The sequence below is a fragment of the Triturus cristatus genome, chromosome 5_1 (genome assembly GCF_964204655.1).
Source record: "Triturus cristatus chromosome 5_1, aTriCri1.1, whole genome shotgun sequence".
Taxonomy (NCBI): domain Eukaryota; kingdom Metazoa; phylum Chordata; class Amphibia; order Caudata; family Salamandridae; genus Triturus; species Triturus cristatus.
Window position 1 is genome coordinate 99,643,395 of NC_140587.1, and position 16,619 is coordinate 99,660,013.

Consider the following 16,619-nt stretch of genomic DNA (forward strand, 5'->3'; position numbering starts at 1 on the left):
AAAAATCTTCGACAGCCACTTTTATGTACTATGTGACTTTATTGAGCTGGGTGCATTTTTGAAATGAAATAAAATTCCGCCATATTCAGCCTTGAATTGGCTGTAAACGTATCCAGTTTGTGCAGCTGCATTTATGCCTAAAGTCATTTATATCGAGAATCTGGGAAGCCAGGCGTGGGTAGGACTATCCAGTGCTTAGGACGAGGATCCCCTGCAAGAAAAGCCAAGTTACTCTGGTTGACACTGTATTCATTCAAATCTAACTTGTGCACAATACTGAACACGGATTGTAGTCCTGAGATTACTACAGATAGCAATAGAAGAGAAGGTCATCGATGCTGGGGCGCTAGTTGTGGTAGTCAGCAGTGTTAGTTATGGAAGTGGATGGTGGTGGCTCTGGCAGGGAGTGGCATCACCTGGACAGCAGGAACTATTTAGAGTCAAGGAACCTATGTTTTCATACATTTGGCAGAGGACATTCCCATGGGATTTCTAGCCGTTAGGAAGTACTTGAGTTCAATGGCTAATGGTTGCATGGAAAGGACTGATAAGCCTGAAATGTAAGTGCAAAGTTAAAACAGTTTAGGAGTGAAAATAAAACTAAGCGAATTACCATAATCACGTCCATACACTAAATGCTGGATAGCTAAACTCATAGGCGTCAATAGATATTTTAAGCATATGAAATTATACAGAATGTAACCCTGCTACACCCGGCAGCAGGAGCTTTGAAACATTTCTGAGGAAATATAATGCACCAGACAGCAGTGCACATAAGGAGCAAGTGTACAAAAAGCATGGGCCTTCTCCTTACCAACGCAGAACACCGCCTTCATGTGGTCCTGTTTTGCCATTCCCAGCATGGGTAACATGGTGCCCAGGATGGAGTTCAAAAAAGGAACCATGCCAAACACTGCATAGAAGACAGAATTGTGAGAGTCACACATGGCGTCAAGTAAATGATTTAAAACAAAGAGAACCACGAGATGTAACAATTCATAATTACTCTCACATTACTTTATGTTTTGCAAGTACCTTTCTGTTAGGAGAGAATAACATCTCAGAGATGCTCAGCCTCCTAAAAGCAGCTCTGGGACCACAGGGATACTTTGGAATCTTTACAGTTACCAGGGAGTGCAACTACTATTCAAACAACTCATGACAGCTGCAATGCAGGATGTCAGTTCTCAGTGCACCCACGAGACACTGTGCCCACTTACCTTGGATGAGGTTTCCTGGTCACTGAATGAAAACAAACACACACAAACAAAAACACACACACACAAAAAAACACACACACAAAAACAAATAAAAACACACACACACACACACACACAACCCCCCCCCCCCCCTTTACTGGTGGTCGCCAGTAGGTAGTTATCTTTTCGCAAAATTTTCAAAACTAATGGGGCGCTCAGGTAAGGTAGTTTCAGGGTGATTCGTCAAGCGGAGGCCGAGAAAAATGGGGGGGTCCCTAAACTTGTTTTCTACATGTTAATTTCCATAGGAAACTTGTTGCGGCGACAGCCCAAACTGCTGAACAGAATTATACAAAGTTTGGCAATACGGTAGCTCTTGGTTCAGAGAGCACTCTTTGCTTTAAATGGTGTAAATCAGTTCAGTACTTTTTGAAATATTAAATGAAAAAGAAATAATTGATATCTGGGTGGAGCCTAACCACACATTTCATCGTGAAATCTGATTGGCTGTCAGAACTTCATCCAGGAAGTGCCGGCAGCCATCTTGGGGCTAATATACATGATAGCACCCCATTAAAATGCATTGCAGTGAATAGAAGGTTCTGAGGGTCACCAAAAGGAGAACGTATAAAGGGTGATAACAGACTTTAGTTACATTATAATTCATTTGTTGATGGTACCATACTAGTTTTAGGAATTGTGGTGTGTTCTAAGGTGAATTTACCCTGTGAAAAAGCCTTATTGCTGGGATATCATGAATCATGTTTGAGAGAAATCTATTTTCTAATGCTTTTCCCCATACAGGTTTGGAAGGTGATCTATAAGCTAAACTGAGAGCATATTTTCTGTAAATTCACATTATCTTTCTCAGTCATGTGAGAATGAAGTCCGAAATTCTCAATAAAACATGTACAGCCAACAAGGGCAGAGACTGCCAATTGATTACTTTGTGTTCTAATGCAGCTTCCCAGAGTGTTCTAAAGAACAGCTAGAGCGCTAACAGTCTTACTTATGGGAAAGGTATTGCACACCTGAAGTCATCTTGATTGGAATAAAGTGGTAACAATTTAAAAAAGGAACAAAATGAGGGGGTTCATTTTGCCATAGAAATTATGATTAGTGCTGCAGAAAGGAAAAGTAGGGTACATATTTGAGTGACTTTTCAAATCCTATTCTATTTCATTAAAAAATTCTGACATGCAGACTGAAACATGCACCAGCAGCACACTTCCAGTTAACTCCCTGGTGAGCAGCAGCTTTACTACTGTGATCTAATGAGCAACTAGAGTGCTAACATTCTGAATTTATGGCAAACCTGTGACACAGCTGAATGCCTTCTTGATGGAATCAAAGTAAATAACTGAAACAATTTCCTACTGAGGAGACTGCAGTAAATGAGGAAACTTCATAACAAATAAGTCTCACAAGATGGCCACCTGAGAAAAAGAGCCCAAATGTAGGACAAATATCCCCCAGATGTAGCCCACATAAAGCCAATGACAAAAGTATGCAAATCACTTAATTTTTTTTCCCAGTTTTATATAGTGCAGACTGGTCAGGTATTGGAGCGTTGCATCTTACTTGGACCCCTTATTGCGTATTTTGCACGAAGTACTCGAGAGTGATCTTCCGAAACATTGAACTTTACTATTCTGTTAACCTGAAGTAGATCTAAGCCGGGCTTTGTAACACCCGTTTTTACCTACTGGTTTTAATTAATTCTCAATTCATTGTATTAAGAAAGAGGATTTACTGTTTTTATGTACACTTTTATGATCTATGTTTCTAAATCGGATTGAATGAAGTTTATTGAATTGAAGTCTCCCAAGACGGCCACCAGAGGAAAAGGAGCCCAACTGTAGCACAAATATCACCCAGATGTTGCCCACGTATAGCCCAAAGACAAAAGTGTGGAAAACACTTTTTATTCTTTGTTTTTTTGCAGTTTTATGTAGTGCAGACTGGTCAGGTATTGGAGTGTGTTACATGAGCATTGGTTACATCACACAAGATCAAATTCATTTTGGTTGTAGGCATGGCGAGATTAAGTGATTTGACTAGAATCCCAGAATGTCGAGCTGAAGCAGAAACTCCAACCTGGTTCCCTAGTTGAAAAGTCTGCAGGTCTGGAAGTAACACCACACCCTCTCCCCTTAGCTTAACATTTGATCAAGTGGTCAACTAGATAAAAAAAACTAAGATAACAAATAATTTAAAAGTGCTTTGTTGCTACTTGAGAACTAGTGACCTCATTTTAGTTTTTTTAGAGCACTAACCATAATTTCTATGCAAATAAGAAGCTCTCATTTCTATAATTTCTAAAGGAAATGCTTTAGGTATTACAGTTTTGATTACATCAAGATGACATCAGGTGTGCCACACATTTGTAATAGATATAGAATGTTAGCAATCTAGTTGTTCATTAGGATACTGTTGGGAGGCAGAGGTCATGGGCAAGGACTCGGAAAATTGAAGGCAGGTAGGAGGGTGCAGAGGCAACAATTTGACCACACTGGGCAGGCAAGAAGGGCAGTGGCAGCACAACATAGAGGGCTGTGGAAAGGGGGGCAAGGGCAACAAACCAACAATGCAAGAGAGGCTGTGGCAATATAATAGACCATTGAGGGCAGAAGGAAGAAGCAGTGGTAGTACAATCATACATGCCAACAGAGCTGATTCAGGCAGGAAACGCCCAATGTTTCTGTCTCTTGTTTACAATCTCCTCTTTTTCAATCTAAGTCGAAGGGGAAAATCAATTCCCCAGTTTCTTTTTTAAAATCTCCCCCTTACCAAGTTCAAAATGTTGGCAGTATGGTACATTGGATCATGGAAGCAGGAGGAATTGGGGTAGGGACATGGACTCGGATAGCAGAGGACAGGAGGGGCATTGACAGGTGCACCAAACTGACCTTACAGTGCAGGCATCAGGGTTTGCAGCAGCAAACAAACCATGGAAAGCAATAGGGAGGGGACAGGTCCATGCACATGGACAACGAGAACAGAGGGGAAAGAGGCAATGGCAGCAAGCTGACCATACTGGACAGACAGGCGAGAAAGCTGCAGCATAACGAACCATAACGGGTAGGAGGGAGGGATCAGGGGCATAACAATGGAACAGACAAGCCAGGAGGGAGAGAATAGGGGTCTGCACATGGAAAACGGAGGGCAGGGGGAAATAGGACAGGGCAGGAGCAGCAAGCCGACCATGGAGGTCAAGCAGGATGGGCAATAGAAGCACAACACACCATGGAGGGCAACAGTGAGACTATAATGGCATACACAAAGACCATGGAGGAAAGGTGGGAGGGGGTCAGGGGCAGCTAGCTAACCACACAGGGAAGGTGGGATGGGCCGTGGCAGCACAGAAGACCATTCATGGCAAGCGAGAAGGTTAGTGGCAGTACAATGGCCGTGATGGGCAAGAAGGAGGGGACAGGGGCATGCACAAAGGACCAGGGATGATAGAAGGGAGGGGTAAGAGCTGGGCACAGACCCGAGCGGTAAGGGGAAGGGGCCTCACAACAGACCATGCAGGAGGCGCAGTTGCAACACAACAGACCAGAAGGGTGTGGCAGTAAAATGGAACATGGAGGACAGGAGGAAGGGGATAGAAGCATGGAACGTGGACAGGCAGGGTGGAGGTGGCAGGGAGAGGTTACAGTCATCTGACAATGCTAGGCAGGTGGGGGGAGTGGCAGCTCAACAGAGCACTCAGAGTAGATACGATGGGCAGGTCTATTGAACATGGTGGGCAAAAAGGATGGATCAAGGGCATGCACACAGACAATCGGAGGGCAGGGGGAAGAAGAGTTGGGGCATGAAGCTAAGCTCAGAGGCTAAGCAGGAGGGCAATGATGGGGCATAGAACTGGGAAATTGAGGGCAGGAGGAGTGGACTCGGACATAATTCTAAATAGAGGGCAGCGGCAGCACATCAGACCATGCATGGTAGGAGGGAGGAGGTTAGTGTATGGATTCAGACAACAGAGGATAGGGAGGAAGTGGATGGGGCAGCAAGTTAACTGTTCAGAGAAGGTGAAAAGGCCAGTGGCAGAACAACAGCCACACAGGGCTGTAATTAGGGAGCAGGGGCATGGACTTGGACAATGGATGGCAAGTTGGAGGTGAGGCAGGAGCAGCAAGCTTGGGTGGGGGCAGCACAATGCCAGGCCCTGCTTCCAACCCCTCACCATCCATTGTGATATGCATCTTACTCAACTCTAAAAAAAAAAAAAAAAAAAAAAAAGATTCACTGAAAAAAACAAATATTACTGGGACATTAGACTCAGATTTCACTCGTACAAAACCAGTGAAATTCAGCAGTTCTAGTTGCCTGAGCTAACTATAATTTACGAACCCGCAATGCACTGCTTATGACCCTCTTTCTGCACTCCTCTTGCCTCTTTCTGCACTCCTCTTGCCTCTTTCTGCACCTCGCTGGCCTCTTTCTGCACCCCTCGCTGGCCTCTTTCTGCACCCCTCGCTGGCCTCTTTCTGCACCCCTCGCTGGCCTCTTTCTGCACCCCTCGCTGGCCTCTTTCTGCACCTAGCTCTTCTTTTTGCAACTCTCTTGCTTCTTTCTCTGCCTCACTTGCTTCTTTCAGCACTTTGCTTGCTTCTTTCTGCACCTCTTTTGCCTCTTTCAACATCTCCTGTGTCTTTCTGCACCTTTCTTCCTCTTTTTGCACCTCTCCCTCTTTTTGCACCTCTCTTGCTTCTTTCTGCACTTTTCTTGCCTCTTTCTGCACTTCTCTTGCCTCTTTCCGTGCCTTTCTTTCTCTTTCTGTACGTCTTACCTATCTAGGCGTAGTTAGAAATCAGCATTTAAAAACCCTAAGCGATTCACTGAAAAACCCACAGTTTTCACGTTATAGATAGAAATTAGCATTTATAAAACCTTAGAAATTCACTGAAAAAAACACAGGTTTCAGGAACATTACAGTTAGAAATTAGCACATAAAAAATCTCAGATATTCACTGAAAAAAACAGATTCCAGGGACGTTATAGTTCGTCTGACATTTTACTCGTACAAAACAAGAGAAACTAAGCAGTTATAGTTAGCAGCTAACTATAACTAACACCCCCGCAATGCACTGCTGATGACGTCCCATATTACATCACTCATGACATGGTCAGTGACATCACTGATGACATCATCCAGTAACTGAGTGTTACTAAAAAGTTTAAGAATGCAATATATATGATGACTCAGTCAGTGTGTGACTGACTGTATAAGTGAGTGATTATATGTGTCTAAGTGAATGTATAGGTGAGTGACTAATCTGCGTGAATGTCTCTATCACTATTAGTTGATGTGCAAGTGGCTGCATGGGTTGGTGAATATGAATGCCTATATGGGTTATTGATTGGCTGTCGGAGTACCTGTATGGGTGCCCGAGTGTGTGTATTGTGTGCCTACCAGCATGGATATGGGAGACATTATATGGTCACTCTTTATAGTCCACAATCCAATGAAACTGTGGACAGGGTCAGTAGATCGCTCAAAGAAGGTATACAAACTGCTCCTACGTATGGCCTTGACGATTTAGAATTTGTCAGAGAAAACAATATGGGCATATCACAACATTCCACATAGTGTCACTGAGGTATAAAGTTTTAATTTGAGAGAAAGAAAAGCACATTCTAAATTAGCTCCCAATTGGGTGGTTGAAAACAATTCTTGTAAAAGTAATATTTTAGGCAAACATTTTCAATTTTGATAAACTGCAGGCTAAAGTTAAGGTGGCACAGGAAAGAATGAAATAGCAACAGGTAACGCTCATAGGATGTTTAACACTACTCTTTTGATGGATTATTAGCGTTATGCAAAAGAACATGAAACACAAGTAGTTTAAAACTGATTTCAAATTCAGTGGCACCTACCTTGTCACCCAAGTCACAAGCACATCTGTTAAATTGACGGATGGTCATTGGTGGGCTAAAATAGAATTAATACCTTTGAATGAATATCGGAAAAAAGTATGGAAAAGATTTTGAATGTTCAAGGTAATATGATGTTTGGTCACACTTCTACACCTGTTCATAATAAGCTTGGTGATATTTGTGTGAATGCTCCAAGTAATGTATCTTTGGCATGGATAAGTCTCAAGTAGCTCCTGTAAGTAATCGAGCAGCATCATTGAGGAGGGAATTCTACCTAGTCAGGGTCAAACCATCATGACTTGGGCTAATTAAAACAATTTACTGGTTACCTGTGAGAGATATATATATATATATATATATATATATATATATATACGCATACACACATATCCTACTGGCAGTTGCCAGTAGGTAGTTATAGTTAGGATCTATTATCCATAGGAAATCCCCAACATTCTATTTGGAATAACTTTGGCGCCGGTTGAAGAATCATTGCAAAATTTTCAAAACTAGTGGCCCGCTCCGGTCTGCTCCTATCCTGAAATTCTCGGGGTGATTCGTCAAGCGGGGGCCGAGAAACGTGTTTTCCCCATGCAATTTTCCATAGGGACCGTTAGTCGCAGCTACAGCCCGAACTTCTGAACGGAATTACACCAAATTTGGCAGAAAGGTAGACATTGGTTCAGAGTCGTGCCTTTTGCTTAAATGGTGTAAGTCCGTTCAGTAGTTCCTGAGAAAATCAAAATCACATATCTATGGCCGCGCTGGATCCACGCACCCTGCCGAACACTAGCTGTATGCTAATTAGCTGTCAACACTCCAAACCAGGAAGTGTCGGCAGCCAGCTTGTGCCTCGGTAGAACCGAGGCACAAGAAAACAGAAGAAAAAACGCGCAGAACGCAAAAAAAGGGCAGGGTAGAAACACCCCGACCCCCTAGGCCTGTTTAAATCGGCAAAATCGGTGCACGGATCCTGCGCTTCGTTGCTAATTTGCCCCCAGGGGGGCAAAATCGCTGGGGCAATTATAGTATTGGGTTGGCGGGCCCAATGGGGCCCCCAAGCCCCAGGGACCGCCACCCCCCAGGGCTTTATGGAAATATGTGGGGGGGGGCTATGCTTTTATTATATGTTTTAGATTCCCTCAATATATGGGGAATTCAATATGCGCGCAAAAAAAGTTTAAGTATGATAAATCATGTGCATGTTAGCAATAGTGTGTTTTCCATGTTTATCAATGACGATGTTGCACTTGCACTTTAAAATGGGCAATTTTGTGACGTATGATCAGGTGATCAAGGCCGCTTGGACGGCCGAAACGCGTCCTGACACAGAGGAAATAAAATAATAATGCTGCAAAAGTTGGTCTACGCTGGTGATTTCCACGCGTAAGCGGGTGAATATCGCGAGTTGCTGTGAAGTATTACCGGCTTTGGATTGCCGCCGGTTCGTAGAACCCCCCCCCCGAAGAAAGAAGGCTTCACCACAGGCAGTCTACCTGCCCTTCGGCGTTTCTCGGCGATCTACACTGCGGGCTCGTGGTGCTGATTTGGTGTGGACCCCGGGGGCACTCATTGGAGTTTCGACTAAGGATACGGTGCAAGCCCCCCATGTGCCTTTGCGACATTGATAGTGCTGTCGGAGGAAGTAGCGCAGACATCTAATCAGAGAGAGTCAAGTACCGGAGGATTTTTTGCTGCTGTCGTTAAAGTCGCTCGGTTGAGCAGACAGAAGACGGAGCAATCCGTGGAGCTCTCTGACCAAGGTAAAACGCGCACTAATACAGCAGCTACGTGGGTCGGGTGGTTACAGCTTACAGAGGAGGCCGGAATAGAGTGGGTAACTATACCGTAAGGACCGGCTGGTCACACAGGTTTAGTATTAACCCACAACACACAGAGGCAACCTTTGTTTAAGGCTAAGCATATTTTCAAAATTTTCCTCGCAGAATGTCTGATGACGCACGAAGAGCCCGTGAGCTTGCCGCGGACGATATATTTTCAGATGCCTTAGAAAATGAGGCTACAACAAACAATAATGATGCATGCATAAATACCGGGACAGAACCTACTGGGTTAAAGGAATCCTTCAGGCTATTGGAAAAATATAAAAAACAAGAGCAGGCCAAATGGTGGGAAGCACGTTCACTCAAAAGATATTTGGATGTGGGGAGAGTTCCTAGAGGGCTCCGTATCATGCTGGCCCCCAGTTATGAGGCGCCCAATCCCTTGATGATGGCGGAATGGGGACAATGTAACCTGGAGTCATCCAAACGCCTCATCCAAATTCTGGTTAAAAATGCAGAGATAGACGTGGCAGATTTACAGGTTAAAATTGATGCCCTGGAAGCAAAAATCAAACAGCAGAGTGAAGAGTCCCACCAAGACCAGATAACAAAATTAAGGAAGGATATGACCACTAGATTAACTAAAGAAGAGGACAAAATCAAAATACGCAAAACGTACAAATTCAAAAGAGATCGAGATGACTATTTACATGGCCAGATTTTCACTTTTGCGCGCCGCTATGACTCGCTCAGAGCAGCAACAGCCAAAATACGCATTCAAGCAAATAAAGGGGCACATCAACAGCAAGAAGAAATGTCTCCAGTCTCCAGTTCAGCACCAGAAAGTGAATCTGATAGTGAATGTGCCAATAGAACAACTGGAGTGAAATTGACGTTGGGGGAAGAATTGGACGTCCTGAAGCAAAGCAGGAGGGATACCTTGAGACCTCGCCCGCAAGAAGTAAAGGCAAAACAAGTAGTGAGAGGAGAAGGGGGAGACGCCAGGCCCGCAAGCAATGTCGAACAAAAGAAGCAGGGGCGGGGCAGAGGTCGCAGGTATTCGAGGCAAAAGACAAAAAAGACAAAAAAGCAACATGCACCGGCACGACATCAGAAGATGAGAAAATCAAATCTATTATCAATCTCAGTACAATGGAACTGTCGGTAGCAGAAAGACAATTATTGTGTTTGGGACTCAGCTTTTGTCCAGAATCGAACTTTCAATACACTAAAACAAGAGCTGATGTATACCAATTCATTCGCAAACTCAAGCTCGAGAAATATCATCTACAAAGAGCCACCATAGATCAAGGATTGAATTCAACCAATGAAATTGAGGCTCCAGGCTTGAAGATTTCAGACTTAGGCCTCTTGCAGGACATGTGTAAACTTGCTTCAGGGGAAAGCAGTATTACACAGGAAGCATCAGCATTTATGGGTCAGAAAAAATTGGAAACCCATTTTAAACCAAAATCCAAATGTATTCCTATCTCGTCAAGTGACGGCTTGGATGCATTTAATGAACATGTGGTTGCGCAAGTTAAAAGATTGACCCTCGCCAACAACAGACAAAAGAAAAAATATTCCAATGATGAAAGAAAGTATCAACAATTGATGGAGAAATTGCAGAAAGGGGACCTGATAATAAGAAATTCGGACAAAGGTGGTAACATTGTCCTATGGCCAGTATCGGATTATCTTAAGGAAGCATATAGACAATTAAATGACATCCAATGTTACAGGAAAAGTAATTTATTGAAATACAAAGCAATGCAAGATATGTTATTTCAAAGTCTGTTAGCTTGGAAGGGTTTGGGACTTTTGAGTTGGGATGAATATAGGTTCATAAAAAAAGAACATCCACTTGTACCATATATTTACTTCATACCCAAAGTCCATAAAAGACTAACGGCTCCACCTGGGAGACCCATTATTGCAGCATGTAATGGGCCTCTTGAAAACCTTTCCCAATATATAGATTACTTTTTACAGATTCACATGAAGATGCTAGACTCCTATATAGAAGACACTAGTGATTTTTTGAATAAAATCAAAGATCTAGCATGGAATTCTGATCTATTGCTAGTAACACTGGATGTGACCTCCTTATATACATGCATTAGGCATATGGATGGTCTAAGAGCAGTGGAGTATTTTCTGAGCAGAAGATCGATGGAACATACAGAACATACACGAATGCTGCTCAGTATGTTACCTTTTTGTCTAGAAAATAATTACTTCCTTTTCAATTACCAATTTTATCAACAGGTACAAGGTGTGGCTATGGGGGCCAGCTTTTCCCCCAGCTATGCCTGTTTGTTTATGGGCTGGTGGGAGGAGCTGGTCCTCAAGCGTGATTATGAACAAACCTGCAAGTGCAATATAGTCTCCTGGATGCGTTTTATTGATGATTTGTTTATTGTTTGGCGAGGTACTGAGGAGAGTGTTTTACAATTTGTAGAAAGTATTAACCATAATGATCTTAACCTAAATTTTACTTCCAACATCAGTAAAAGCTCAGTGACATTTTTAGATGTACAGGTTTTAGTGTACAATAATACACTGGCAACTACCCTTTTTAAAAAACCAACCGCAGGCAATACACTGCTGCATGCCACGAGTGCACACCCCAAACATTTAATAAATAGTATTCCGTATGGGGAGATGCTCCGCATTAGACGCATATGCAGTGACCCAGTGGATATGAAAATAAAACAAAGTGAAAGCCAGGCTCGGTTTTTAGATAGAGGATACAGCCCTAGAGTAGTTAAAGCAGCTATGACTAAGTCACAGCTCAAGCCAAGGGAAGAACTTCTTCAATATAAAACTGAGATTGTAAATGAAAAAGTGGAGCCAGTTCGCCTAATTTTAACTTATTCAAGACAGGAAAAGGAATTGAGAAATATCGTTAGACGTAACTGGCATTTTGTCAGAGATGACCCGGTGATAGGTGGATTAATGCCCCCTAACCCAGCCATAGCTTTCCGCAAGTCCACAAGTATGGGCAATGTCTTGGCTAAAAATAGCCAGGAGCTTTGTAAAAAGGAGAGCTGGCTACTTTCTAGAAAAGGATTTTATAAATGCTCAAGCTGTAGGGCATGCCAATTTGGAATTAACACCAAAACCTACAGGACATTTTTCTCTGACATCAACAGAGAAATTAAACAACATTTGACATGTAAAACTGAATATTGTGTGTATGTCCTGGAGTGTGACTGCCATCTTAAATATGTGGGCAGCACCAAATTGGCAGTCCACAAGCGAATTTTACAGCACTTAAGGGCAATAACAAACAAAGATCAGAACTATCCCGTTGCAAGGCACTTTGAAACCACACATAATAGTGATCCACGATTCCTTCATTATTTTGCCATTGAATCCATCCCCATAACAAAGAGAGGAGGGGATAGGGAGGCTACCCTACGAAGGCTTGAGACCAATTATATGTTGGAGTTCAACTGTGTGTGGCCGGGTGGTTTGAATACAACTGAAGATTTACACACCCTTTTATGAAATAAATTGGGATGTAGGGTACCATATATATATATAACAGGAATATAGTGAAAATTGCTTTTTACGGGGGCTGTAGTCCTGGGGCATTGTTTTTTACAGTTAATTTTAAGAATTTCATGGGTAGTTTTTATCTATGTGTCTTTTTATTGATTGTTTTAAACATGTCACTGGGCTGCTGTCTTTGTTTTAAGTATTTTTACTCTCTATGATATTACACACTCTACCTCCATAATGATGAATTATATCTCTTATCTCTGAATTTGTAGTTTTTTTAATTTGTGTCCAAGGTATTTATGCAATGGTTTTATATGCATTTGTCACTTTTTTTTAAATTTTAGTGTATTAGGTTTCTAAGTATTTTATATACTTCGAATGATAGCACTATAGCACTTTATTTTGAAAAACTTTAGGATTTTTTAATAGTCCAGGTGAGCACTCAATATTATTAGTATACTGTGCAACAAATTGATTCATGAGAAAGTCAGATGAATTGCTGAATCTATACTTTTTTACTATGAAATTGCGTAATACTATTATCAATATACATATGAGGTATATATGGCATTTATGCTTTTATTATATGTTTTAGATTCCCTCAATATATGGGGAATTCAATATGCGCGCAAAAAAAGTTTTTAAGTATGATAAATCATGTACATATTAGCAATAGTGAGTTTTCCATGTTTATCAATGACGATGTTGCACTTGCACTTTAAAATGGGCAATTTTGTGACGTATGATCAGGTGATCAAGGCCGCTTGGATGGCCGAAACACGTCCTGACACAGAGGAAATAAAATAATAACGCTGGTGATTTCCGCGCGTAAGCGGGTGAATATCACGAGTTGCTGTGATATATATATACATATACATACACACATATCCTACTGGCAGTTGCCAGTAGGTAGTTATAGTTAGGATCTATTATCCATAGGAAATCCCCAACATTCTATTTGGAATAACTTTGGCGCCGGTTGAAGAATCATTGCAAAATTTTCAAAACTAGTGGCCCGCTCCGGTCTGCTCCTATCCTGAAATTCTCGGGGTGATTAGTCAAGCGGGGGCCGAGAAACGTGTTTTCCCCATGCAATTTTCCATAGGCACCGTTAGTCGCAGCTACAGCCCGAACTGCTCAACGGAATTACACCAAATTTGGCAGAAAGGTAGACATTGGTTCAGAGTCGTGCCTTTTGCTTAAATGGTGTAAGTCCGTTCAGTAGTTCCTGAGAAAATCAAAATCACATATATATCTATGGTTGATCCACGCACCCTGCCGAACACTAGCTGTATGCTAATTAGCTGTCAACACTCCAAACCAGGAAGTGTTGGCAGCCAGCTTGTGCCTCAGTAGAACCGAGGCACAAGAAAACAGAAGAAAAAACGCACAGAACGCAAAAAAAGGGCAGGGTAGAAACACCCTGACCCCCTAGGCCTGTTTAAATCGGCAAAATCGGTGCACGGATCCTGCGCTTCGTTGCTAATTTGCCCCCAGGGTTGCTTTTCCACACGGGGAGCTGCATGTTAGCAGCTCCCCATGTGGAAAAGCAATGCCGGCTGCCGCAGGAGGCGGGAAGCCAGTGGGACCGTAGGGGGATTGGGGACCCCCACACGGCCCCCAACGGAGAGGGCCAGCCCCGGGGGATGGGGTCCCCGGGGCTATTAGTGGCCCGGGAGGGGGGCCACGCGGCCCCCCCTCCCCAAAAAATAAAAAAATATTTAATTAGAAATAAATAAATTAGAAAGGCTGGCCCCAAGGGATGGGGTCCCCGGGGCCTTAAGAGGCCAGATGAGGGGGGGCAGCGCTCCCCCCTTCCCAAATGTAAATTTTTTTTTTTTTTAAATTAGGGGGCAGGCCCTGGGGAATAGGGTCCCCAGGGCCAAAAAATGAGAAAAAGAAGGGAGGCTACGCAGCCACCCTTCTTAAAAAAAGCTTAAAAAATTTCCGCCGGAGGCCACGCCCCCTCCTTTCAGCACTCTGCAAACGCGCCCCCTGCACGTTCGCGGATGGGGAACGAATTCCCCTTAAATACTGGGGGTTCCTGGGGGCCAACTAGCCCACCAGGAACCTCTAGTATGCGCCAGGGGGCTGCGTTGCACAGAGGTGTTTTGAGTCCACGCCCCTTTTTACACCTCTCTGCAACGCAGCTCTGTGGTGCTTAATGGAGATAGCTGGTGGGCTAGTTGCACCCCAGGGACCCTCAGGATTCAAGGGGGGGTAATCCCCCAACTTAAAACGTGGCACGGGGTGCGTTTGCACAGTGGTGAAGGGAGGGGTGCGGGGCCTGAGGTGATGTGTGCAAACACACCCTGTGGCGTGTTTTAAGTTCAGGGATTAATTCCTCTTCAATCCGGAGAGTTCCTGGGGGCCAACTAGCCCACCAGGTACCTCCAGTATTTGCCACGGAGCTGCGTTGCAGAGAGTAAAATAGGGCGTGGCCTCTGAACACCTCTCTGCAACGCAGCTCTCTGGCGCATACTAGAGGTACTTGGTGGGCTAGTTGGCCCACAGGGACCCTCAGGATTGAGGAGGAATTAATTCCCCAACTTAAAGTGTGCCACAGGGTGTGTTTGCAGACATGTCACTTCAGGCCACGCCCCCTTCCTTCACCACTGTGCAAACGCGCCCCGTGGCACGTTTTAAGTTGGGGGATTAACTCTTTTAATACTGAGGGTCCCTGAGGGCCAACTAGCCCAACAGGTATCTCCAGTATGCGCCAGGGAGCTGCGCTGCAGACAAGTGTTCAGAGGCCACGGCCCTTTTTACACCTCTCTGGAACGCAGCTCTGTGGAGCTTACTGGAGGTACATAGTGGGCTAGTTTGACCCTAGGGACCCTTAGGATTCAAGGGGACTTAATCTCTCAACTTGAAACGGCCACAGGGTGCGTTTACACAGTGATGAAGGGAGGGGACGGGGCCTGAGGCGACGTGTGCAAACACGCCCTGTGGCGTGTTTTAAGTTGGGGAAATAATTCCCCTTCAATCCTAAGGGACCCCGGGGGCCAGCTAGCCCACCAGGTGCTTCCAGTAAGCGCCACTGCGCTGCGTTGCAGAGAGGTGGTGCAGGATGTGCCCCTTTTTACACCTCTCTGCAGTGGTGCTTACTGGACATACCTAGTGGACTAATTTGCCCCTAGGGACCCTCAGGATTCAAGGGGACTTAATCTCTCAACTTGAAACGGCCACAGGGCGTGTTTACACAGTGGGGAAGGGAGGGGACGGGGCCTGCGGTGACGTGTGCAAACATGCCCTATGGTGCATTTTAAGTTGGGGAAATAATTCCCCTTCAATCCTGGGGCCCATGGGGGCCAACTAGTCCATCAGGTGCTTCCAGTAAGCGCCACTGTGCTGCGTTGTAGACAGATGGTCCAGGCCGTGCCCATTTTCTCTGCAACGCAGCTCTGTGGTGCTAACTAGAGATACCTGATGGGCTAGTTGTACCCAAGGGACACTCAGAATTCAAGGGGACTTTATCCTCCAAATTAAAACGGCCATAGGGCGTGTTCGCAAACGTCAACTCAGCCCCTCCCTCCCTTCACCAGTGTGCAAACGCGCCCTGTGGTCCATTTTAAGAGGTAGTTTTAATCCCCCCTGCCCTATTATATACTAGGGGCTTACAAAGGAGGTCATGCTAATAACAGAGGTACCCCAACGCATAGTGTTCCCTAGTGTATGTAGGTGTTTTAACTGTATTCTGAGTGTCTTTTAACATAGCACTGGCTCTAGGACTGGTTAGTCAGAGTCAAGTTACCACCAGTACCCATCTGAAAAAGTTGAGGGTACAGGATAATTTGGCAACAAAGACTTTCTGCTCCTCGGTTTGTTCTTTCTGCACGTCTTCTTTCTTCCTACACTTTTCTTCGTCTTTGAGGACTTCTGTTGCTTCTTTCTGTATTTATTTTTCTTCTTTGTGTGTTTTTACTTCTTTCTTCACATGTCCTACCTCTGTAGGCATAGTTAGAAACTAGCATTTAAAAAACCTTTGAAATTCACTTAAAAAACCATAGGTTTCAGGGGTGTTATAGTTAACTGGACATTTCACTCGTACAAAACCATTGAAATTCCACCGTTGTAATTAGTTCAGCTAACTATAACTCGCGCGCCCGCAATGCACTGATGATGACGTGACATATTACATCACTCATGACATGCATGGTCAGTGACATCACTCATGACATCTCAAATGACATCACTGATGACATCATCCTTGCGATTGTGGCAGACCTCCTCTGACCCTAATATA

The 16,619-nt window shown here is 44.0% G+C and overlaps 1 protein-coding gene across 2 annotated transcripts in view; it reads right to left on the reverse strand.

Annotated features, from left to right (window-relative positions):
• Positions 1-16,619, reverse strand: part of MROH1 (maestro heat like repeat family member 1) — a 2,508,022-nt gene that overhangs the window by 2,110,024 nt on the left and 381,379 nt on the right. For both annotated transcript variants that reach the window (XM_085604508.1, XM_085604507.1), the window contains exon 6: positions 815-913. In XM_085604508.1, coding sequence (XP_085460634.1) covers positions 815-913 — 99 coding nt within the window. The remainder of the gene's footprint in view (positions 1-814; positions 914-16,619) is intronic.